The sequence below is a fragment of the Lolium perenne genome, chromosome 1 (assembly GCF_019359855.2).
Source record: "Lolium perenne isolate Kyuss_39 chromosome 1, Kyuss_2.0, whole genome shotgun sequence".
Classification (NCBI taxonomy): Eukaryota; Viridiplantae; Streptophyta; class Magnoliopsida; order Poales; family Poaceae; genus Lolium; species Lolium perenne.
The window spans coordinates 29,086,423-29,113,387 of NC_067244.2; the positions used below are offsets into that span (position 1 = coordinate 29,086,423).

Below are 26,965 nucleotides of genomic sequence, written 5' to 3' on the forward strand. Positions count from 1 at the left end.
GTGGATGTCGTCTACATCAACAACCGAACGTGTGACCGAGTACGGAGGTGCTGCCCGTTCGTGGCGCCGGAGGGATCGTGATCAAGATCTTCTACGCGCTTTTGCAAGCGGCAAGTGAACGTCTACCGCAGCAACAAGAGCCTCATCTTGTAGGCTTTGGAATCTCTTCAAGGGTGAGACTCGATAATCCCCTCGTTGCTACCGTCTTCTAGATTGCATCTTGGCTTGGATTGCGTGTTCGCGGTAGGAAAATTTTTGTTTTCTATGCAACGTTATCCTACAGTGGTAAGGGGGCCGGCCACCCCAAAGCACCACAAGGTGGCTGCACCACTAGATGGCCGGCGCCCCCCTCTCCCCAAACCCTAGCTGCCCCACTACTCCTTCTTCCCCGCACGCTTAGCGAAGCTCCGCCGGGATTCTCCACCGTCACCGACACCACGCCGTCGTGCTGTCGGATTCAAGAGGAGCTACTACTTCCGCTGCCCGCTGGAACGGGGAGGTGGACGTCGTCTTCATCAACAACCGAACGTGTGACCGAGTACGGAGGTGCTGCCCGTTCGTGGCACCGGAGGGATCGTGATCAAGATCTTCTACGCGCTTTTGCAAGCGGCAAGTGAACGTCTACCGCAGCAACAAGAGCCTCATCTTGTAGGCTTTGGAATCTCTTCAAGGGTGAGACTCGATAATCCCCTCGTTGCTACCGTCTTCTAGATTGCATCTTGGCTTGGATTGCATGTTCGCGGTAGGAAATTTTTTGTTTTCTATGCAACGTTATCCTACAGTGGTATCAGAGCCGTGTCTATGCATAGATGGTTGCACGAGTAGAACACAATGGTTTTGTGGGCGTTGATACTCTTGTTATCTTTAGTTTGAGTACTTTGCATCTTTGTGGCATAGTGGGATGAAGCGGCTCGGACTAACTTTACATGACCGCGTTCATGAGACTTGTTCCTCGTTCGACATGCAACTTGTATTGCATAAGAGGCTTTGCGGGTGTCTGTCCCTCCTACTATAGTGAAGATTCAATTTACTCTTCTATTAAAAACATTAGTATCAACGTTGTGGTTCATGTTCGTAGGTAGATTAGATCTCTCTCGAAAACCCTAAACCACATAAAATATGCAAACCAAATTAGAGACGTCTAACTTGTTTTTGCAGGGTTTGGTGATGTGATATGGCCATAATGTGATGATGAATATGTGTGAGATGATCATTATTGTATTGTGGCAACCGGCAGGAGCCTTATGGTTGTCTTTAAATTTCATGTTGAGTAGTATTTCAAAGTAGTTGTAATAGTTGCTACATGGAGGACAATCATGAAGACGGCGCCATTGACCTTGACGCTACGCCGACGATGATGGAGATCATGCCCGAAGATGATGGAGATCATTGACAAGGTATCAACTTGTCAATGCCTATGGATTGTAGGCTAGGGTTTAGTTAGAAGTAGAGGGCAAGTAGATCTCGAAGGTTTCAGCCGAAAAGTACTCGACGATTATGAAAATTAGGGTTTGCAGACAATGATTCGATGATCTCCTCGTCCCTCGACTCCCCCTTTATATAGGAGGTGGAGCCGAGGGATTCGTGTAGTACAAATTACAGAGTCCGGGACGGTTTCTAACTCATCCCGCCAGATTACAGATAACACTTCCTATTACAACTCTTGACTTTCCTTGATATATCTTGGGCTCCCGAATCTTCTTATTCTTCGGGTAGTGGGCCTTCAGTAAACCCCGGGTACTATCTTCGGCAGGCCCATTTGGGATGCCTATGTCAGTAGCCCCCGAGATTTTGCTTGAATCGTAGAATCAGGGAAAATCTCCACTGTTTATTTTTATTCAAAAGCTTTAACCTTTTTATACTTCTTCATATAAAATTCTATATTGTACAGGGATAATGGTAGTTGGGGCTAGTTCATCTGACGGATCAGGTAATAGTTAACTGCTCTGGTGGCAATCCGCAAAAACCTACTTCAAGATCACGTCCCTGGACATGATCTCGGGATACTGGTGTAAACGTCGACAGGTGCCGCTTAAGGTCTTACCATTCTGTCGAGTCCCAGTCAAATTTATCGGGTACCTAACGCGTCCGTTAGGATTTTTCTTCGTATCTGTTGATACGGATAAAAGCAGCAGAGCGCAGTCTTTGGCGATGCCACGCCCAGCAGAACGGATCTGGGGTCTTACCTTCGCAAATTTGCGGCATTCAGAAATTGATCGCAACTTCGGCGTTCTGAGAATATATTGTCGAGTGCTTTTCCGGCTGTTGGAACGGCACATTTTATCGAGTCAAATATGACTTATATTGCTCTCCCGATGGGAGTATATGTAGAGTTAATTATAACTCGAAATATACTCTCTTGCTTTTCTATCTTTTATTTTTGAACTTCATCGGGTACGCGAACAGCGTTCCCGATGGGAGTAGCCCCCGAGGCTACAGCCAAGGACTTGTGCTTGGTTGTAGGCTCCCGCAATTTCTATATTGCCATACTCGAAATTTTACTTTTTATCGAAGTAGCCCCCGAGCGTTTGGGCAAAAACTTGTATTTGATCAAAGGCTCCCGAAGTATTTAATAATTCCTCCTGTCGCCAATCTTCTTTTATTTTTCTTGTCGACATGCTTCCCTTAAACAAAATTGCTTCATCTCTGTTTATAGTCTTGATTTTTCTGCCTTGTGGGTCCATTGTTTCCACCATGTTGACACGTCGTGCAAGTGGGGGACACACGTCCTCCGCTTTTTCTGGCGCACGTACAGTAACGCCTATCTCAGTAAAAATACCTTTTTACCCTTGTATCTAGAAGATCTTTTTTCACCACACGATTTCTTCATCCAACGGCGCACTGCTTCACCCGATTCTTATATAAACCTTTCTTCAACCTCCGTTCATCCCCTCGCTTGCGCCGCTCATCTGTTCCTCTTCGCAAAAGCTTCCCCTGCGCCCAACTCTCTCTGATCATCCGCACTCACGAGCATTGCTCTGCCCATTGCCGTTGATGCCACCGCGCACGCGACTCACTCGCCACAGTACCCCGGAATCCAAGATGGCCGCCGAGGATCTTGAGTGGGAGAGATCCAAAATCTCCAACCAAGACACCAACATGCTGAAGAGGCTTGGCCTCATGAAGAAGGAGGACGCCATCCGCTTTCCCAGCGAAGAAAGCTACCCCAAGCCTCCAATGGAGTACCGGGTTAGTTTTGTTGATCACCTCATCCGCGGCCTTTCGACCCCAATTCACGATTTCCTCCGCAGCCTTCTTTTCGTTTATGGGATTCAACTGCACCAGTTGACCCCCAATTCCATCCTTCACATTTCTATTTTCATCACACTTTGCGAATGCTTCCTCGGAATCCCTCCCAATTGGGCTGCGTGGAAACGCATTTTCTGCCTCCGCCGCAATGGCTCCCACAACGTCACTTATAACATAGGTGGCGTTGTTATCTGTGTTCGTACTGATGTCGATTATTTTGACGTCAAATTTCCTGATTCTGTCCAAGGATGGCGCAAAAAGTGGCTCTACATTCACGAAGAAAGCGCCAACTCCGTTGAACACAACATAATTCCTTTCGACGGAAGTGCCAGAATCCAGCGCCGCCGCTCCTGGGATGCCGAAGCTTCCGAGGAAGAGAAAAAGGCGACAGAGGCACTCATGTCTCGTATTCATCAGCTTCAAAACACTCGAGGCAAAGAGCTGTCTGGTGTTCAAATCACTGCCTACTTCCTTAGGATTAGGGTGCAGCCTCTTCAGGCTCGCAAAAATCCCCTTTGGACGTACTACGCGAAAAACGACGCCAACAGAATCTCCGGTGATCTTTCCTCAAAGGACTTGGAGAAGTTGATTCGAAGACTTTCTCGCCTGGGCAAGGACCCTATTCCTTCCTCTTGTCGCGTGGAACCATACAGCTCCGCCAATCCACTCCCCGAGGTATTTTGTCTTCCCGAGTTTTTATCTTGTTCCGCACTTTCTCTGCATCTCATTGTATTGTCATCTCTTTAATTTTCCTTTTGTCGCTATTTTTTACAGAACCATCCTACTATGACTTCCCTTCCTCCTCTTCCTGAGGGTGGAGAAGTCGAAGAACAGGCCATCGTTGCCGAAGATATTCAAGGTTCTTCTATTCCCGAAAGTGAAGTCGCGGGTTCTCACAAATCTGCGGCTTCTCGTGAAAAAGAAATTGAGTCTGAAGCCAGTGAGTCGACGCAATCCCTTCCTCCTGCTGTTTCTCCAAGGATCAAAAGGAAAAGGAATGATGCCGAGGATTCTGGCACCTCTAAGGCTGAAGAAGTTGTTCCTTCTCATCCGAAGGCAGCTTATGATCCTTATATTGAATCCCTCGTCAGCTCGTAAGTCGTCTTTATTTCTCCCTATTTTTGTACTCGAAATATTTATCTTGTCTTGCTTTTTATGCTGCCGATTTTTTGATCAACAGTGATGACGAGGAAGAAGTACCAATTACTGACGTGGCTCCTCGGACAAGCACGTCACGTACTGTACTTGCCTCAGACACGCTAGTTGAAGGAGAAGAAAACTCGCCTCCTCAACAAAACGTCGTCACCACTACTCCAGCATCAAGCCCCCTTGCTCCTTCACCAAAAAGGACAAGGGTTGAAAAAATTGTTGAACCTGCCCCTCAGTTGGGCAGTTCGTCGACTCTGCTCTTAGATGATGTAAGCTTGTCGACCTCTATATTTTCCTTTTTTTTTTTTTTTTTTTACGCCTTCTCTCTTTTTCATGCCGATGTTTCTCTTGCTGTGTTCACCTTGAATAGCCCATGATCAAAGAGCTTCTCCGCATCGGCTCCCAATTTATTGGGTACCGTGAATATGCTAACAGAGCCGAAGGTAACGACCTTTAAACTTGCCGTTTTTCCTTGACTTTTTGCTCCTGTTGCTTGTCGCGATTTTTGATCTTTCTTCTCTCTTTTTTTTATATCTCGACAGAGAAACTTGCAGAGGCCAACGAACGTGCCGACGCACTTGCTCAAAAACTTGAGCAAAGTGAAGCGGCTCGCAAGAAAGCCGAACTCGCTGCTAGCAAAGCCAAGGCCGAAGCTGATGAAGCCAAGGCGAAAGCTGCTGGTGTCGAGGAACTGCAGAAAAAACTTGAGGATGCTACATCTGCCTTAGACGAGCACAAAGCTGCGCAAGCTTCTCGTGAAGAAGGAATCCTCAAGCGCCTGAAAACTCAAAGTCGCCGCACTTTCAGTAATTTTGCTGATCCCTTCCATTTTTATGAGAATCGTTGTTTCTTGTTTTTTGACTAGTGCTTTGTTTCCTTGACAGCCCAAACAAACCAGGATTTTGATCTGACGAATCCTGTCGATGACCCGCTCCTTGACGCACTTTCCTATCTGGAGCTTCATGGGTCCGAGATTCGTGAAGGTGTGTCGAATGCTAACGCAGTATTGTCGGCATTGTTCCCCTACTTCTTCCCGAAGAAAGAGGAGCCTGCGACTTTCCTTAACCTTGCCAAGATGTTCAACTCATCGGAAGACCTTGGACTGAAGATGCGCCAAGAAAATATGAAGGTTGCCGTTGAGAACACTGTCGCTTTGGTTGCTGACAGTCAACAGACTATCGACTGGATGAAAGTTGGCGACACCGAACAGATAGAGCAATCAAGGTGGAAGTCACTGATCAAGGCAGCCAAGCCCAACACAAAGAAGATCTTGGCCTATCTCGGGATTAAACCAGCGTCGACTCCTAGCTCGTCAAGGCCGGAGGTCTAGTTGCATGCCTCTGTTTTTCTTTCTATTTCTTTTGCTCTTGTCGCCAAAGTAGTCATTTGGCGACACGTACTTCCTTAGCTTCACTGTAATGCCCTTGTAATTATTCCAAGAGATTAATGAAAACTCTATCTTTGCTTGTTGTTTGATGTTGTCTTGTTTAAATTTCAGTTGATATTTGATAACTATACTCCATCTTCCGCTCCTTCCAATGTTTCGCCTTCTTCTTCTCGCGCGAGGAGAACTTTTGCTGATACTGCACCTGTCGACGATACCTTGTCGCAAGAACTGGATGAGCTTCGACAGCAACTTCAGTATGCGAAGAAGCAAACACTTGTGATGATGGAGCAATCTCGTAAGTCATCTGAAGCCGAAAAAGTTGCTCTTCAGCAAGCTCGCGAGGCCGTGGCTGCTAAGGAAATTGCTGCTTCCGAGGCTGAAAAGGCGACCACTCGAGAAAATTTCATGCTCGAATTAATGAATGAAGCCAGTGCAGATATGTCGGGTATGCTTGCTTCATCCTCCGATATCTTTCATCTTCATGCTATGTCTCTTAAAGGTTTCCCCTTCGTTGTTTTGATAGGTTCCTTTACTGATGCTGCTGCCGAGGAAGAGAGGGTAAATGCTAGGACGAACCTCCTTGTTAACCTTTCCCTGGACCATGGTTCTTTGTTTTGGGCTACCCCAGAGAGGACCCGACAAATTGTCAGATTCCAAGATCGCACCTCTCAAACTCGCGATTTCCTTGACTTCGTACCAAGACCTTGTCCATGGTTTACAACTCCATGTTTCCTCGGAACGTCCAACCAAAAACTCTCCCGAATTGATGGAAAGATTCAAGGATCTTTGGCAGTATCCATGATTTTGTCAAAGCTCAACTGGTAGCTGGCGCCAGATTTGCTCTTATCATGCTCCAGATCTGCCACTCAAATCTTGACCTTACCCAAGTTGTCGCGAAAGTTCATCAAAAGGTAAAACGTCGAAGAGTTGGTGTTGATAGGATTAACACGAAGGTTACGCCTGTAGCCGAAGAAATGATTGAGGACCTTCTTCGGATGGACGCCGACTTTTTTGCCGATGGCCATTATGCCGATTTTCTTGGCGCTGCTCCTGAAGAAAACAGAGTTACTCTTGATGACATATTGAATCAAGACTAGTTATTTTCCTCTTGTAGATATTTCTTTTTTGTAACCCATGACTATGATTATATTGTGAAGCAACCACTATATTTCTATGTTTGTCTAGCCCCCGAGTGTCTCGGTGACTCTTTACTATATTTGTATATTTGCGAGGTTTTGAACCAAGGCATTTATATATTTATGGCGAATATGAGCCCCCGAGCTTTTTTATTGAGTACTATTTTGTATTTTTATTGACTCACGAGGTATTTTAATACCAAGGCAAGGCTTTTCTTTTGTCGATGAACTATATTGAAATTCGTCGGAGCAGAGACTTTGATCATGTCGATAAGGAAGAAAGGTTATATTGATACTATCTTTATTATATTGCAGCACCGCGAGCCCGCCTCATTAAAAACCTTCTCCGGCCCCACTCGGTGCCCCGAAAAAGGAAAAGAGTGCGTCTGAAAACTCGCGGGCGTTTCAGTACATTGAAGTTTCATAAGGACTGTATTTCAGCTCTAGGCATAGAAACGCCTGAGTTGCGCCACGTTCCAAGGGTTTTGCTCCTCCACCCCTGTCTTCTTGTCCTTTATTCTGTATGCTCCTCCTCCGATTACTTCTGTGACGATGTAAGGGCCAAGCCATGGTGACTCGAGTTTTTCATGACTTTTTTGCGTGAGCCGAAGAACTAGGTCTCCCACCTGAAAAGATCTTGGCCGCAAACATCGACTGTGGTAATTCTTCAGGTCCTGTTGATATTTGGTTACCCGAGATAGTACTTCATCTCGAGCTTCATCAAGTGCGTCGACGTCATCCTCTAGCGCTTTTCTCGACACTTCTTCGTCATATTCCACGACACGTGGAGAGTTGTGCTCTATCTCGATTTGTAATACTGCTTCTGCTCCATAAACCAGGAAAAACGGAGTTTCCTGTGTTGCTGTGTTTGGTGTTGTTCGGATGCTCCACAACACGCTTGGTAGTTCTTCTGGCCAGGTATGTCGAGCTTTTTCTAGTGGTCCTAACAAGCGCTTCTTGATGCCATTGCAGATTATACCATTGGCTTTCTCGACTTGCCCATTGGTTTGAGGATGTGCAACTGACGCAAAGTGCAACTTGATACCTACCTCTTCGCAATAATCTTTGAATTCGTGGGATGTGAAGTTACTGCCGTTGTCTGTGACGATGCTGTGGGGCACTCCAAATCTGAAGACGAGGCCTTTTATAAATTTTACTGTGGATGCTCTGTCTGGTGAATTTATCGGCTTCGCTTCTATCCACTTTGTAAATTTGTCGACAGCTACTAGCATGTACTCCTTTCCTCCTGGCCAGGATTTGTGTAACTTGCCCACCATATCAAGTCCCCATTGAGCAAAAGGCCATGACAATGGTATTGGTGCTAGCTCTGCTGCTGGAGAGTGAGGTTTTGCGGCAAACCTTTGACACGCGTCGCAAGTTCTTACTATGTCCTTGGCGTCCTCGATTGCTGTCAACCAGTAGAATCCTGCCCGAAAGACTTTGGCTGCAATAGCTCGACTACTTGCGTGGTGGCCACATATTCCTTCGTGTACATCCTTCAGAATTATTCTTCCTTCTTCGGGTGTGACACACCTTTGCAAGACGCCTGAAATACTTCGCTTATACAATTCTCCTTTGACCACCGTGAAAGCTTTGGAGCGTCGAATTACTCGCCTTGCCTCAACTGGATCGTTGGGTATTTCTTTCCTGAGGATGTATGATATATACGGCTGCATCCACGGTGTCTGTATCATCATGACCAGGTCCTGATCTTCTTCTTCTTCTTCTTGCTTTTCCTTGGTAGCCCCCGAGGGTTTCTTCTCCTTCTTTTTTGATTTTGTTGATTTGGTGGACCTCTCTGTTATCTCTTCCCAGAATACACCTGGCGGGACTGCAAGGCACTGCGACCCGATATTTGCAAGAACGTCGGCTTCGTCGTTGCTCAATCTACTAATATGATTTACTTCGCATCCATCGAACAACTTCTCGAGCTCGTTGTACACCTCCTTGTATGCCATCATGCTATCATTGACTGCGTCACATTGGTTCATAACTTGCTGAGCCACCAGTTGTGAGTCGCCAAAGATTTTTAGTCGAGTTGCACCGCAGGCTTTCGCCATCTTCATCCCGTGTATGAGAGCCTCATATTCTGCTTCATTGTTAGATGCGTTAGGGAACGTCATCCGAAGGATGTACTTTAACTTGTCGCCTTCAGGTGATATGAGTACTACTCCTGCGCCAGCTCCTTCTAGTCTTTTGGACCCGTCAAAGTTCATGGTCCAGGTTCTCGACAAATCTGGAGGTCCTGTATTTTGCAACTCCATCCACTCTGCAATGAAGTCCGGCAGTATTTGCGACTTGATTGCTTTTCTTTTTTCATACGTGATGTCCCGAGGGGAAAGTTCTATTCCCCAAAGGGAGACACGACCCGTAGCTTCTGGATTGTTCAATATATTTGACAAGGGAGCTTCATTGACCACTATGATCGGGTGTGCCGAAAAATAGTGGCGCAATTTTCGTGCTGTTGTGAACACTCCATATGCTATCTTTTGGTACTGAGGGTACCTTTGTTTTGAGGGCGATAAAACTTCGCTAACGAAGTATACTGGCCTCTGCACGCCGTGGAGTTTTCCTTCTTCTTCCCTTTCAACAACTAGCACCGTGCTCACCACTTGGGGCGTGGCTGCGATATACAGCAGGAGAGGTTCCCTTTCTTTTGGCGCCACCAAAATTGGTGGTGTCGAGATTGTGCGCTTCAAATCCTCGAAAGCTATGTCGGCTTCTTCGTTCCACTGGAATTTATCTCCTTGCTTTACCAAAGCGTAAAATGGTAACGCTTTTTCACCCAGCCTAGCGACGAATCTGCTCAAAGCTGCGACTCGCCCAGTTAGCTGTTGTATTTCTTTCAACTTTGTTGGCTTCCTCATTGTTACGATAGCTTGTATTTTATCGGGATTTGCTTCGATCCCTCTTGCGGAAACTAGAAACCCCAGAAGTTCTCCTGCTGGGACGCCGAAAGAACACTTCGTCGGGTTCAGTTTGAGGCAGAACTTATCAAGGTTGTCGAAGGTTTCCTTGAGATCCTCGATCAGCGTTGCCCCCTTTTTTGATGTTATGACGACATCATCAATGTATACTTGCACGTTCTTCCCGATCTGTGTCGCCAAACACTTCTGCATCATCCTCTGATATGTTGCTCCCGCATTTTTTAAACCAAAGGGCATTGTTTTGTAGCAAAACACGCCGTAAGGTGTAATAAACGCGGTTTTTACTTCATCTTCTTCTTTCAATCTGATCTGGTTATAACCAGAATATGCATCCAGGAAGGAAAGACGTTCACATCCAGCCGTGGAGTCGATAATTTGATCGATCCTCGGGAGGGGAAAGGTGATCCTTTGGACAATGTTTATTGAGACACGTAAAGTCGACGCACATGCGAAGGACCTTAGTGTTTTTCTTCGGCACCAGCACAGGATTTGCTACCCATGTGGCTTCTGTGAATATCTCTTTGATAAAACCAGCTTCTTGTAGTCGATTGATTTTCCGACAGCATGGCTTTGCGGTTTGGTTCAAAAACGCCGCAAAGGTTGTTTGATTGGTCTCGCTTAGTGGATCCAAGTTTAGGTGGTGCTCGGCAAGTTCCCTGGGTACTCCTGGCATGTCAGCTGGACACCATGCGAAGATTTTCCAAAGGCTCACGGAGGAACTCGACGAGCGCGCTTTCCTATGCGATATCCATGTCGTTTGCGATAGATGTCGTCTTTTTCGGGTCTGTCGGGTGAATCTGCACCTCTTTTGAATTTTTCTCAGTACTGAAAGTTGATTCTTTGTTTGGCCTTCCAACGTCTGGCAGTACGTCGTAATCAGTCATGCTTTTTGACGCCAAGTACTCAGCTTGCATCCCGAAAGTTTCTGACAACCGGTGGAAATCCTTGTCGCACTTATCGGCTAAGGCAAAGCTTCCTTTTACTGTGATTGGTCCCTTTGGTCCAGGCATCCTCCACAACAGGTATGTATAGTGTGGCACCGCCATAAATCTAGCATATGCTGGTCGTCCCAACAGAGCGTGGTACTGCGACGGAAAATCCACGACTTCAAATTCGAGCCTCTCGATTCTATAATTTTCTCGGGTCCCAAACTGAACGTCGAGATTGATCTTTCCCAATGGATAACTTGGTTTCTCCGGTGTGATGCCGTGGAACCTTGTGTCTGTTGGTTTCAAGTTTGCTAAGGATATGTTCATCTTCCTCAATGTATCTGCATACATAAGGTTCAAGCTGCTGCCGCCGTCTATGAACACTCGAGAGACATCAAATCCCGCGATAGCTGGCTGAGAATAAGTGCTGATTGCCCTGGTCGAGGAACTTGCTGCGGATGATCTGCTATTGTGAAGCCGATATCTTGTCCTGACCAATTAAGGTACTCAAGCTGTTGGTGGAGGCATTTTCTCGCCATAAACACCTGTCGTGAGATTACTTTCTGAGCTCTATTGGACGGCCTTCCCTTCTGAATCATCGACACTGCTCCATTGGAGTTAGGATCAACATAAGGTGGTGGTGCAGGTGCTGCCGCTATTCTGAGCTGATGCCGATTGTCGTCTGTGATCGCGGGAGGAGGCGGCAAGTGAATCTCGCTTCTAGGTTCTCGAGGATTTCTCTGTGCTGCCCGCGCGTTAGCGTTTTCTGCATACCGCAACATTGCCTGAAAATTTCGACAGTCTTTCTGCAAGTGCCCTGACTGTCTTTTACCGTTGCTGTCGAGGAAAAAGTGCATCTGGCACGGTCCATTCATCATCTCTTCAGGGGACACGAAAGGTCTTGGGAACCTAGGCCCGCTATTTTGCCTGCTGCGTGAATCATCCCTGTTATCACCTCGCTGTTCATTGCTTCTCTGGTAATCATCTCTGTTGCTTCCTCCTGTATTTGTCTGAAAACCTGCCGAAATTTGTCCTGGAGTGTCGTAGTTCTGGTACTGCCGAGGAAATCTTCGCCTCGGTTGATAGTTTCGACCACGGTCCTCCTCTGGCGACCTGTGCCGTTTGTTGTGGACAGCGTCTTCTCCATCTGCCCATTTATTTGCTATCTCCATTAACGCGGATCTCGTCTTTGGATTGGTCCTTCCCAAATCCTCGACAAAATCTCCACGCGACTCTGCGACAAACGCATCTATCGCTCTCTCGTCAGATATATTTTCTGCTGAGTTTTTGATGATATTCCACCTTTGGATGTACTTTCTCATTGGCTCATCTGGCTTTTGTCGACATGCTCTCAATTCCTCTAACGACGCGGGTTTTTTGCACGTGGATCTGAAGTTCTTGACGAACACGTCCTTGAAACTTTCCCAGCTGTCGATAGATCCTGGAGTGAGTTTCTTTATCCACGATCGTGCGGCTCCACTCAAATGCACCTGAATGCTTTGCATGGCTGTTGCCCTGGTTCCTCCCGTGAGCTTCACTGTCTCCAGATAGTCGACTAGCCAATCCTCTGGATCTTGAAGGCCGTCGAACTTTTTGAAATTGTCGGGTAGCTTGAATCCTGAAGGGACTCGAGTTTTTCGGACTCTCCTCGTGAAGCATGGCAAGCCGCACATATCTTCGTCGTTAAGCTCCGGAGATTGCCGATGATCCCTTCTGCTTTGTCGTGCTCTGTCGACTCTTGCTTGTGCTGCCGTATCTCTTGCTCCACTTGGTCCTTCAGGGGCTGCCGCCGTTGCTGCTGCAGGTCGTGGACTATTTTGCCTTGCTGTTCCTTCGGGAGGCGTTGAAACGAACGCTGTCCCCATAGCTCCAACTCCTGCTATCGCCATATTGTATAGTGTTTCCCTTGGATCACCTGGAGGTGGTTTAGACGCGAGGATAAAAGCTTGTGTCGCCATATACCCAGCTTCTGGTGTCTTAGGGATAATGTTTCCTCTTGTGTCTATCGACATAAAGGACATGTCGAGGTTTTGAACCAAGTGCTCTCTTTCTGCTTCGGGTATGTGTTGTAACCTTGATCTTCCTCTGTTCCGAGCCTCCCTGTGGCTATCACCCGAAGTTCTAGATTGTCGACTCAGATCTGCCCTTCTCCTGCTGGATGCGAAGCTGCTTCCTTTCTCTGTTCAACTCAAGGTCTGTTTTCCAATTCCCTCGCAGCTCGTGCGAGCCTATATTGATATGCTTGCAATTCCTCTGGTGTGGCCGTGGTAGCCATTGGTTCTGTACCGTTCATAGCTCTCGCGGCTCTGTCCCACGCTGTTTGTGAAAGTTGGACTCTATCTCGCGGCTACGGCCCGACGTATTTATTGCCCGAGGCCTTGTCGCAGATTGGAGGGATCGACGTATGGATTTCCCGGATCGTCGAAAGCCTCGAATGTTTCCTCTTGATCTTCAATGGCATAAATCTGATGATACTTTGTACTCAGATCTATGTTGGGTTTGGTGGCATCATCGTTTAGATTGATGAAGACCTTGCCTTGTTATAGATTTGTCGATGAAGTCATAGCTGTCGACATCGCTTGAGCCATCGCTTATATATGAGTCCGCAGATGACTCAAACGACATGTCGTTGAAGATCTTGGCGAGTTTCTCTCTTGTTCTGGTGCTGATGTAGCGTGTCGCCGAAGTTTCTTCTTCTCCTGACTCGGTTGACGACGCATAGCTTGAAAAATCGGAATCGACCTTCGACGATCCCGACGAAATCGGAACCTCGACACGATACGATCCTTCCTTCTCGACGCGAAAGTGAAACCTTCCGAACGTCATCTCCATGGGCTCCGCCAGATACGCATATGCATCCAAACGGGAGGGTGGGTGAGTAACAAAATCGACAAGACCAGCAGCGATCTGTTTACCTCGATCCATTGTGTTGCTTGCAGTTGATGATGTCGAAGATCTTGAACGTGCCATCGAGATCAGATCCTTACGCCTCTAATTCCCACAGACGGCGCCAATTGACAAGGTATCAACTTGTCAATGCCTATGGATTGTAGGCTAGGGTTTAGTTAGAAGTAGAGGGCAAGTAGATCTCGAAGGTTTCAGCCGAAAAGTACTCGACGATTATGAAAATTAGGGTTTGCAGACAATGATTCGATGATCTCCTCGTCCCTCGACTCCCCCTTTATATAGGAGGTGGAGCCGAGGGATTCGTGTAGTACAAATTACAGAGTCCGGGACGGTTTCTAACTCATCCCGCCAGATTACAGATAACACTTCCTATTACAACTCTTGACTTTCCTTGATATATCTTGGGCTCCCGAATCTTCTTATTCTTCGGGTAGTGGGCCTTCAGTAAACCCCGGGTACTATCTTCGGCAGGCCCATTTGGGATGCCTATGTCAATCATGTCCGTGCTTTGGAGATGAAGATCAAAGGCGCAAAGACAAAAGGGCCATATCATATCACATATGAACTGCATGTGATGTTAATCCTTTTATGCATCTTATTTTGCTTAGATCGCGACGGTAGCATTATAAGATGATCCCTCACTAAAATCTCAAGATAATAAAGTGTTCATCCTTAGTAGCACCGTTACCAAGACTTGTCGGTTCGAAGCATCTCATGATGATCGGGTGTGATAGAATCAACAAGTACATACAACGGGTGCAAGATAGTTTTGCACATGCGGATACTAAGGTGGCCTTGACGAGCCTAGCATGTACAGACATGGTCTCGGAACACGTGATACCGAAAGGTAGAGCATGAATCATATGGTTGATATGATGAACACTTTGAGTGTTCGCCATTGAAATCACACCTTGTATCGTGATGATCGGACTTAGGTGCGGTGGATTTGGTTCGTGTGATCACTAAGACAATGCGAGGGATATTGTTTTGAGTGGGAGTTCACCTAGATTTTTTAATTATGTTGAATTAAAATTTGAACTCAATTTATCATAAACATAGTCTGAGTAGTATTTTGAATTAATTTTGTAGTACTGGCATCCGTTTACTACTATGCGCTAGTCTTGTAATTGAGATAGAAATACTGTTAAAATCTGACAAGAAACTTTACGGACTGGTACCGTATTGTTAAAGAATCAAAATATAATTAAGTCCTATTGCAAACTTTTAGTAAACCTCACATTGTTGATTCAAAGAACTATGGTTTCAATTAGTACCTAAAGTTATCTTGTCTCCGTGAAATTGAAGTTCAAATCTGTTTGAAAAGTAAGGAGCTGAAAATTTAGTTTTCAGAAATAATCAAGGTATGAGATATATGTGATATCTAAAGACCTTATTGCAAGATGATAGAATATAATTTAGTGAGACTACATAAACTCATAAGTTTTATGGGAATGTACGAAGGTTGAAGACGCAAGGCGTCCCAATCCTCCAACTATTGGGGCACTAACGATATTCGCATATCCATGAAGTGATTGTCCTTAGTATGCACCGTTGCTATGACTCGTAGTTTCGAAACATCACGTGATGATCGGGTGTCATAGATTCTACGTGTGCATACAACGGGTGCAAGCCAGGTTTGCACATACGAATACTAAGGTTAAACTTTATGAGCCTAGCATGTACAGACATGGTCTCATAAAGTCGTCATGAATTGATGAATAAAATTATGAGTGAAATTGTTCATCATATTAAAAGATTACTAATAGTGAAATCCGGAACACTTGTCATATGATGATCAACTTCAAAAGTAAGAACCTCAAGATTATTGGTATTTTACCAACAAATCTAGAAGTTATTGATGTTGAAGTGTTTTTCTGAATAATGAGGAAAGCTAAAAGAGAAACTACAAAAGATATTTTGGCAGAAAGAAATAAAAGACTAGAAAGTCTAGCTCAGGTGTATATAAATGATATACATGTTATGGTTGTATTCTTAGTTAGGTCACACAATGAAATTCATGGGTATTTATACCATATTGGTTGGTATGAAGTATCATACAAAACAACGCAATACAAGAATACAATGGCCTAAGTGACTGACAAGGAATATGATAGGAATGCACATCTGGAACAAAAAATAAAGTGTTATTATGTTCATCGTTGGCATTCTATCTAGCCCTTAGAATTTATAATAAAGAACTTAATAATTGTTATTTTGCTCTTGTCAAAGAAAAACAATGAGTTGTTCAAATTATGACATTACTCCATGTACGATGGATAAGTTATTATAAATTTTAAAGGTGAAACACACATACGTAACACTGACGCTAAAATGCCGTAAGGCAAATGATTTGAATTCCACTTATTTGTGGAACCGCTATTTAGGTCATGTTGGAAAGGAACGCATGAAGAAACTCCATGCAAATGGATTATTGGAGTCATTTGATTTATGAATCATTTGGCGCTTGCAAATCTTTTCTAAAAAGAATGACTAAAATATCGTTCATAGGCCAAGAGTTAAACGGGCAACTAACTTAGTGAAAACATACATGATGATGTATGTGGTTCACTGGACATAGTTGTGTGCGGGAGATTCTTCTACTTCATGAAAACTTCAATCAATGAATTGAGTATATATATGTGGATATATTCGATAAGGAAGAAGTTTGAAACATTTGAATAGGTTCAAATAAATTTCAGCATGAAGTGGAAATCATCGTAATAGAAAAGTCAAATATCTATGATTGGATCATAGTGGAAATATTTGAATTACTAGTTTTAGCGAACATCTAAGAGAGTTATGAAATTGTTCTACATCTCACGTTTCTTGGAGTATCATAGTGATGATGAAGTATCCGAGAGATGTATCCAAAACTTGTTGGATTAATGATGAGATAAAATATTATGACGCCATTATATTTTTGTGGATTATGCTTTAGTGACTACCGCTTTTACACTAAATAGAGCATCATCATGATCCGTAGAAATGACACCATACGAGTTATGGCATGGGTATAAACCCTAATAGTCCTTTCTTTAAATTTTGGTCTAAAAGTTTACAACCAAAATCGGATAAATGTCTTTGTTGGTTATCCCAAAGAATTGATTGGGAATTCTTTCCACTATGAAGTAAACGACAAAAGTGTTTGTTAATGTTACTTGCTTATTTCCAAGAAATTGTTTTCTAGCGAAATATTTGAGTGGGAGGACAATAGAACTTGATAAGGTTTATGAACCTGAGCATAATGATCAGAGTAGCGCAGCATCGGAAATTGGTTCCGGAAGCGACCACGACGATCATGGCTCCCATGACTACTACAAAGTGTTTTAGCCATGGACATCAAAGTACATATTGAACCTTGTAGGTATGGTTTACTTTGTGATCAAATAAATGATTTGTGGATAAAGGATTGATTGTGAACAATGATAAACCAACTACAAACAAAGAAGTTATGATGGGCCCTGACTCCGTTAAAACAGCTATACGCCATGAAATCCAAGATAGATAAATACTTTTTGAAAGTAAATAGATCTATAAAATTGACGGACTTGGATGAAATATCCTTGAAGAAGCTCGACTTGTCGAAAAGTTGTTTACGACAAAGTTCAAAGAGTTGACTACGATAAGATTAGATCTTCCGTAGCAATACTTATAGTCTATGTGGATTATTCTAGTAATCACTACATATTTCTTTTATGAGATATGCTACTAGGATGGCAAAATACATTACTTATCAGACGTGTGTATTAAAGGTGTATACAAGATACAACCAATTGTTTTGCTAGTCCGTGGAATACTAGATAGGTATACAAACTTCAATTAGATGAAGTGAGTATCATGGAGTTGGAATCTTCACCAGATGAAATAGTCAAAGAGTTTTTGATTTCATCAGAAATGATGAAGAGGCTTGCATTTGCAAGAAATTAAGTGGGAGCGCTGAGACATATTTATAATACTTTATCTAGATGACATATAGTTGGTTATAAATGATGTAATTATATACTTGATTAAAAGGTTTCATTGAGAAATTAACTTCAATGAAAGGATATGGACTGAAACAAATTTAGTGTCAAGATCTATGAAGATAGATTGAAACACATAACAAGTTTAAGTCAAAGTACATAGAATGGATATTGAAGTAGTTCAATATAGAAATATTAAGAAAATGTTCTTGTCATGTGAAGGTTTAACAAGACTTGAGTGTATCTGACACTCGATGAGTAAAAACACATGAGTGATTTTAGATCATGAATAATATGTACATAATCAGATATCTTGTGCTCTAAAAAGTTAGGAGCATATACCAGAATGATTCATGTGATGATCATTGAAAAACAGTAAGAATATTCTTGAGTACTTAAGAAGAACCAAGAATATATGTATATAGTTTTTGTATGAAGAAATGACAAACAAATCGCTGTAAAGTGTTGCACCGATATTTGTTTTGTCACATATGAAAATAATTTTTCAATCTCAAATTAGACTAAGTGTTGTTTAAAAGGTAGCACAATGAGCTAGAAGTTGTCTATGCTAGATTTAGAAGAGTTCTAAATATTGTGACGGATTCTACAAAAGAAGGCAGAATATGTCATTGTTTTGACAATGACAAATAATGTTAAAGTCAAGAGGTTCTTTGAGAACTTGGTGTAGTTTCGGCAGAGTCAGAACTTTGAAGCTATATTGTGTGTGACAATGTTAGTGACATATTTCAGACCACGGAATTAAGGTTCCACCAGAAGACCAAACATATTTAATGCCGACTCATTTGGAAATGAGTGATGCGTTGAGACGCAAATGAATTACAAAATACATACAGTTCTGAGCATGTCAGATCCGTTGACTAAAACCTCTCCCGTGAGAAAAATATGATAAAGCACCGGAAGACCAAGGTGTTATATCTTTACAAATGTAAACTAGATTATTGACTCTAGTGCAAGTGGGAGACTGTTGGAGATATGCCCAAGAGGCAATAATAAAATGGTTATTATAATATATCTTTAAGTTTATGATAATGTTTACATACCATGCTATAATTGTATTAACCGAAACATTGATACATGTGTGTTATGTGAACAACAAGGAGTCCCTAGTAGGCCTCTTGTATAACTAGCTTGTTGATTAATAGATGATCATGGTTTCGTGATCATGAACATTGGATGTTATTAATAACAAGGTTATGTCATTATATGAATGATGTAATGGACACACCCAATTAAAGCGTAGCATAAGATCTCGTCATTAAGTTATTTGCTATAAGCTTTCGATACATAGTTACCTAGTCCTTATGACCATGAGATTATGTAAATCACTTATACCGGAAAGGTACTTTGATTACACCAAATGCCACTGCGTAAATGGGTGGTTATAAAGGTGGGATTAAGTATCCGGAAAGTATGAGTTGAGGCATATGGATCAACAGTGGGATTTGTCCATCCCGATGAAAGATAGATATACTCTGGGCCCTCTCGGTGAAATGTCGTCTAATGTCTTGCAAGCATATGAATAAGTTCATAAGAGACCACATACCACGGTACGAGTAAAGAGTACTTGTCAGGAGACGAGGTTGAACAAGGTATAGAGTGATACCGAAGATCAAACCTCGGACAAGTAAAATATCGCGTGACAAAGGGAATTGGTATCATATGTGAATGGTTCATTCGATCACTAAAGTCATCGTTGAATATGTGGGAGCCATTATGGATCTCCAGATCCCGCTATTGGTTATTGGTCGGAGTAAGTACTCAACCATGTCCGCATAGTTCACGAACCGTAGGGTGACACACTTGAAGTTGGATGTTGAAATGGTAGAACTTGAATATGGAATGGAGTTCGAATATTTGTTCGGAGTCCCGGATGAGATCCCGGACATCACGAGGAGTTCCGGAATGGTCCGGAGAATAAGATTCATATATAGGATGTCATTTTATGTGATTTAAAATGATTCGGAAGGTTCTATGGAAGGTTCTAGAAAAGTCCGGAAGAAACCACCAAGGAAGGCGGAGTCCCGGTGGGACTCCACCTCCCATGGCCGGCCACCCCCTCCCAAGGAAGGTGGAACTCCCACCTCTAGTGGGAGTCCTAGCTTGGGTAGGTTTCATAAGTTATGGAAGGTTTTGGTTTGGGGTCTTATTCGAAGACTTGTAGACCAACTCTTGGGTGTTCCACCTATATAATGAGGGCCAAGGGGAGGGGGCCGGCCACCCGAAAGCACCACAAGGTGTCCGCACCACTAGATGGCCGGCGCCCCCCTCTCCCCAAACCCTAGCCGCCCCACTACTCCTTCTTCCCCGCACGCTTAGCGAAGCTCCGCCGGGATTCTCCACCGTCACCGACACCACGCCGTCGTGCTGTCGGATTCAAGAGGAGCTACTACTTCCGCTGCCCGCTGGAACGGGGAGGTGGACGTCGTCTTCATCAACAACCGAACGTGTGATCGAGTACGGAGGTGCTGCCCGTTCGTGGCGCCGGAGGGATCGTGATCAAGATCTTCTACGCGCTTTTGCAAGCGGCAAGTGAACGTCTACCGCAGCAACAAGAGCCTCATCTTGTAGGCTTTGGAATCTCTTCAAGGGTGAGACTCGATAATCCCCTCGTTGCTACCGTCTTCTAGATTGCATCTTGGCTTGGATTGCGTGTTCGCGGTAGGAAAATTTTTGTTTCTATGCAACGTTATCCTACAATGTCTTCATCAGGTGGCTTTAAAAGATATCCTCGCATGAAATATTAGTTTGCAAATCAGTCTACTCCATCAATACTTAGAGGACAATATGACTCTCAAATATTGCAATGATCGAATGGGTTTAGATCATGGTGCAACTATGTAATAGCCGAGACATAAATGTTCATTGATATTAGGAGTAGTAGAACAACTATTTGCCAATACTTTGTGATTTTAGGAGAAGATTTCAATCTTGTTAAATACAAATTCAGATATGTATTCATTGTCTCCACCGGTCGTAACCACAGTGTGTTTTTACTTAAGTCAATATCCTGAAAATGATAGTGCATTACTTGACATAGTTTCTTGCATTTATCTTTCCTCCTTTGACAACACTAGTTTTCTAAGGCTATCCATAGTGTTAGTATCATAGCTAGTATCATACACATTGGTCCCACAAAAATGCTGATGTGGCAGCTAATTAAGGAGAAAAGAGGACATTTGAGTAACATAGGTGGTGCTGTATCATAGCGCATGTCACGAGAAAAGTTAATACCAAACAAATATTTTGCACACATTTGCATTGAGATTCTAAAAAAGTAATAAATATAGCATAAATATGATACTACTTCATGATACTAACCACTATATAGATAGTACCATACACAAGTATCATATGTATGATACTACAACATGATACTTACCACTATGGCCAGTCTAATAGGCATTTGCTCTTACGCATCATTTATGGGATAGAGCTCTGTAGAGTATGGTTTCAACAGGCTTGGTATAGTTTAAGCAACTCCAAATTGGCTTGCACTCCATTTTACTTTAATTACCACGCTTCACAAATAAAGCACCTATTTAAGTCAAGTCAAGTGATTATTAAGTGTTTTAAGTAAACTTTGTTTGTTTCTATGTATTGTTTGTATAGTACTTAATTTGTTGTTGACTCCCATGACATGTAAATACAATGGTATATTGGTGGGAAAAGTTAGTCAGAAATGTCTAAGGGCATGTACAATGGTGGAAAAGACGTGCCTTCTCTTAGCCATCCACGTCATCTAGAGAAAGCAATTGGTATAAGTTGTACAACACATTATCCCTTGTTGTCATCCATAAATTAATGATAATTAATTAATTTATGGTAAGAAATTAATTCGCTAAGGGAAAACAAATGGTACAACGCATAAAATAGTCATCCCTTATTTTCTGAGAGATCATCCCTTAGCTAAGGGAAGACAACATTCTCTTTCTTATTTCTCTCTTCTCCAACTAAGCAAAAATCTTATGTGGCACCTCTAAGGGAAGGCTGACATCATCCCATTGTACATGCCCTAACGACTTTAGATGAGCAGAATAAATATGTATTAGTTTCACTACAGGTGCACATTCCAAATATATATTATCAGTAAAACATATATTGTGCATAATTCATCTCAGGCTCATTGAGCTTGTGTAGGTACTCGCAACCGTGCATATATACTGATTATGTTTTTGAAATACCATGATGAAAATCTTTGAGAGAAAAAATATTTTTTTCTATTTGGAGGCAAAAGTAGTCGGATATTATTGTCACATGAAGTTGTGGTATTTATCATACAGATACAAAAGAACATAACAGGCCAATATATTACATAGTGACAGCAATGGGTACTGCACACCAATGGTCTTCCTTGGAAGGTACGAACTAAAAGATTGCTGCACTAGGCAATTGAACTAAAAGTTCAAACTGATGGATAGAGACTAGGCAGTGTATTTATATTTAACACTCCCCTCACGTCTAGTATGTTTTAGTTCTTAGTGTGGGTTCGGTGCAGGTCGTAGAATCCTTTTTGTCTGTTTTATAATACTGTGTTAGCAGGGTATTGAACTTTAGATCTCTTGGCTCTGATATTATGAAATATTGCTACACTAGCCAATTCAACCAAAATTTTAAACTAATGAAAAAAGACTTGTCAGTGTATTTATATTTAACAAAAACATGTCAATAAATGTGGAAAAAAAGAAGCACATAAACAGAAATAATTTTGTAAGAATACCTGCAGATGGGGAAAACATATGTCATGTCAAATCATTAATATCATGATAGGGGTTAACCACCCACTAACATATAGTATAAGACAATCAGAATTAAACAACTGCACAACTTATGACCTATTAGTATGAATCAATGCAACGACTTCATCTCCACATTGATCCTTCTTACTTTCATAAGCGTCTGATCAACCAAGGTACCAACACTTAGGACATCTCCAGCAGGGTCGACGTATTTTGGAAGGCCAAAATGTCCGTGTGCGTCCCTTTGCGTCGTTCCACGGACGTAAAAATGGTCATGCGTCCGTTTCGTCGGGGTGGCTCCAGCGGGCCAACGCATTTCTGGCGCGGGCGAGTTTAGGTTCAGAAAATTCAGAAAACAGGTTGTAGCCTCAAATTGGTTCAAATTTGCACGAAATTATAGCCTCAACTTGGCTCAAAATGAGATCTAAAATAACTTCATCACACTTTGCACATGGTACGGCGCAAAATATAGTCCAAAAGGGGCACAACAAAGCTAGACCAGGATATGAAGTCCACAAGGAAGCCATGGTTCTAGACATTGGCGCCACAAATCACGCGTCTCGCGCACGGATTTCGACGCGCTTCTTCATGAACCAGGCCTGGTGTCATTGTGGATGCTGCTCAAGTCGGCTAGCATGATCCTTGTGTCCTCTGCACGGGTCTTGGCCTCGGCATCCATCCTCCTGGCCTCGGCGTCACGCAATTTGGCATCGGCGTATGCCTATTTTGCCTCGACGTCCATCATTTGGACCTCAATGATATCTTTGGTGAGGTTGAGGTAGATTTTAGCTTCGCCTATTTTTCCAGACGCTTCTTCTCGTCCCTTTTCGCCATGGCAGCTTGATTCTCGGCCATCAACTTCTCCAAGCTTCGGGTGAACACAAGGGCAACTGCCTATCGGGCTAGATCTACCTTGATAGCCTTATGATCTCGGGGACAAGGTGAAGGGCTTGCCGCCCATAATCGTCGTCTTTGCCGTCGACGACAACTGATGTCTCATTCTTCACAGCTTCATCGTAGGCTGCAAAGGTTGTCTGCCACTTTTGGGCGGTCTTCAGCTTGTCTCAGCAATGGACCATATGGAACCCCTTCTTATGCACTGCCTTGAACCTCTCCAAGGCCCGGGATACCTGCAATTGGTTTAGCACCCGGATCATGGTTTGCGAATGATGTAAATAAATAGAATGATGATGGTCGTTTGTTTACCACTGAAATCACGCCAACGCCACTAATGGGGTTGATCACAACAAGTTCGACGGCGGAGCAAAACTTGCTTGTCTCTTGTTTGATGTAGTTTCATCTTTTTCTGATGGAGTCTTCCATGCGACCGCTCTTTATCTCGTAGGGCGAGTGAAGCTTTCTCTCATTGTAGTCCTGCATCACCTTGGCCCGGTACACCTTACCATTTTGCTAGGCGGCATTAATACAGTCATGGCTGGTCGCCAACCAGGCGTCGCACAAACACTTTTCCTCTTTGTCGTTGAATCCTTCTGTCATGTGGCTCTCCCCCTTCTTTCTTAGTAGCATCGTCCGTGGTAAGGACAGGCCCTGTTGGCACATCCTCATAGTCGTCGACGCACACGGTTGTTGCCTGCGTGGGCTGGGTGGAGAACAGCCGTGCGCCATCAATGTCCTCCCCATCTTGCGTCGGTGCCCACTCATCATGCGGCCTGTCCCGGCCCCATCGTCGCCAATGGAGCCGCCCCCTAGATCATGGCCTCGATGTCGCTGTCATTCCGTCCCTTCCAATAGGCCTACAAATCACCGGACGTCAGACGCATGACACACGGCAGACCCACACAGTAAGAGAGCTGACGTACCGGGTCGTCCATCGTCGGAGCAGATGATGCCATTTCCTCAAACAGGCTGCGGGGCACCGGCATGCTCCCCTCCGGCACCTAACGCGTCTTGTGTGTCCCGCCCGGGCATGAGTCACCGATTCTCGGCGTCCGATTGAGGTTGGGAACCGGCGCCCCGTTGAACTTCACCGGCGCCACGCCAGAGGCGAACCGCGACGCCGCGTGGACCTGCGAGGGAGTGGGCGTTCTAGGAAGCAGCTGGGAACTTACCGAACTCACCGACGAGGAGGGGGAGTGACGTCGACGATCTCCTCTTGCTTGACGAGGAGCATGGCCTCCGCATAGCTCGGATGGAGGCCTAGTTGTGCCGCATCGACTTTCAGCTGCATCTGCCACGGCTACTGGGTGGCCTCCATGGCGGCGACCACTGCATTCCTCTCCTTCAGGTTCCTGCGTCGGCCGCGATGCTTCGCGGCCTTGACGCCTCTCTCCTCATTGGATAACATCTTCTTTGCCGCCTTCAGCTTAGCGCCCCGACCGCTGGTGGCGGCACGCCTTTCTTCTGCCAGAGCTGCGGCCTCCATTGGGGCTATGGTCGTGGCTATGGGGGAGTCTGGGGCGGCGCCGGGTGTGAGGGTTCCCTCGGAATCCATGATTGTGGCTGCGGCGGCGAGGACGTCCATCGTTCTAGACTGCTGGCGTCGGTCTACTTTGATTTTTCGCGCGGGGAATGGCCACTGGCGGAATGTTATCGGCCTCCCTGCCACTAACGTGCGGGTCATACGTAAGTTTCGGCGGACACTCGACGTGACCACGCAGCGTCCGTGGAGAGGCAAACCTAGCCCAAACCTAGCGGCATATTTGGGCTAGGTTTGCGTCACCGCGGACGGCTCGGTCACTGTGTGTCGCCCCACTGGAGCAGAATCTAGACGCATTTTCGATCTCCACGGACACAAACGGTCGCTCAGCATCCGTTTACGTCGTCTTATTGAAGATACCCTTATCACCGAACCTTATGGGAGGAGAGCTGGGAAAAGCGATAAGAATGGTCCATGAGCTGCAAGACCACAACCCTTTCACCACCACTGTAGCACCACCCTACCAATTGGTCGTAAAATCTGGCGCTGAACCTCCACGTCGTCCTCCTGTGATCGCTCGTGGTGTTGCTCTGCTGCGGTAACAGCAGCAGCTTCCTCACGCCTCCAAACCCTCTCCAAATGAGAAGCCTTCTCCAATATTAGTGGCTTGCGGCAGAGAGAATCAATGGTGAGGAGAAAAAAATTCCAGCGTCGCAGATCAGATGGAGAGAACCTCACCTGTGTCTATGTCCTCTTTATACAGCAACGTATACCAAATATGAATGATGAACACTTAAAACTTGGTCATATCAAAGGCGCTGAACCTCCACGTCGTCCTCCTGTGATCGCTCGTGGTGTTGCTCTGCTGCGGTAACAGCAGCAGCTTCCTCACGCCTCCAAACCCTCTCCAAATGTGAAGCCTTCTCCAATATTAGTGGCTTGCGGCAGAGAGAATCAATGGTGAGGAGAAAAAAATTCCAGCGTCGCAGATCAGATGGAGAGAACCTCACCTGTGTCTATGTCCTCTTTATACAGCAACGTATACCAAATATGAATGATGAACACTTAAAACTTGGTCATATCAAATAAGAACTAATCTAGTATCTAGCTACCAGTACCACATGATATTTGAGCAAAACAAAACAAAAATTCGAAGAAAAGCTGATCTTTATGAGGGCTGAGCAAACCATACGAGCATTAAAAATCAAGCCTTATTAAATGTTAAAGGTCAGTACGATTCGGGAACATAAATTAGACTTCATAACCTTATTGGAAACTGGGAGATCTAATTTCTTGATTCTTTTTTAAATCAATTAGTTGCAGGGTATAATTTCTCTTGGTTTTGCTTACCACCACATGGTCGTTCGGGGGATATTTTAGTTGGGATAAACTCCGATACGTTACAAGTGTTAAAGGTCGGTACGGGAGATTTTTGTGTTAAACTTCATATTAAATGTAAGAGATATGGTTTTGAATGGATTCTGGTGCCGGTATATAGGGCTGCCCAAGACGTGCACAAAGCAGAATTTTTATCTGAATTAGTGAGAACTTGCGAATCTAAATCATTACCTATGTTGGTAGGGGGTGATTTCAATATCATAGAGAGGAGAAAAACAATGATAATTTCAAAACGCGTTGGCCTTTTATTTTTAATGCAATCATTGAACATTTGAACTTGTGGGAAATTGCTCTAACAGGGAGACAATAATTTACATGTGCAAGTAGGAGAGAAGAACCTACATATGAGAAGCTAGATAGTGTACTAGCATCAATTTCGTGGGAGCAAAAAATTCCATTGGTGACTGTAAGAGCTTTAACTAGAGCTGATTCTGATCACACTCCAATACTCATCGACTCAGGGGTGAAAGCACATCTGGGAAATCAAGCAAAATTCTCTTTTGAGTTACATTGGTTGTGACAAGAAGGTTTTTTTATATGATAGTAAAGGAGTGGAAATCAGTTGTAGGTGGAGCTAATCCAATAGAGGTTTGGTTGAATAAGTTAAGACATATTCGAAGATTCCTTACGGGATGGGCAAAGAATCAAAGTGGAAAGTATAAAAAAAGAGACTTTTAAATATCATTGATCATCTTGATACGAAAGCGGAAACAAATTTACTGACTACAAATGAAAGAGAGGAATTAAAAAGGCGAATGATAGTTTGAACAAATTAAGAAGAGAAGAG

The 26,965-nt window shown here is 44.0% G+C and overlaps 1 protein-coding gene across 1 annotated transcript; it reads left to right on the forward strand.

Annotated features, from left to right (window-relative positions):
* The first annotated feature begins 4,712 nt into the window (after positions 1-4,712).
* LOC139831873 (uncharacterized) lies at positions 4,713-22,221 on the forward strand. The gene is made up of 4 exons (XM_071821221.1): positions 4,713-4,841; positions 4,941-5,204; positions 5,283-5,641; positions 22,207-22,221. Exons 1-4 carry the CDS (start codon positions 4,772-4,774, stop codon positions 22,219-22,221), a joined length of 708 nt encoding a protein of 235 aa, XP_071677322.1. The 5' UTR covers positions 4,713-4,771.
* The last annotated feature ends 4,744 nt before the right edge of the window (positions 22,222-26,965 follow it).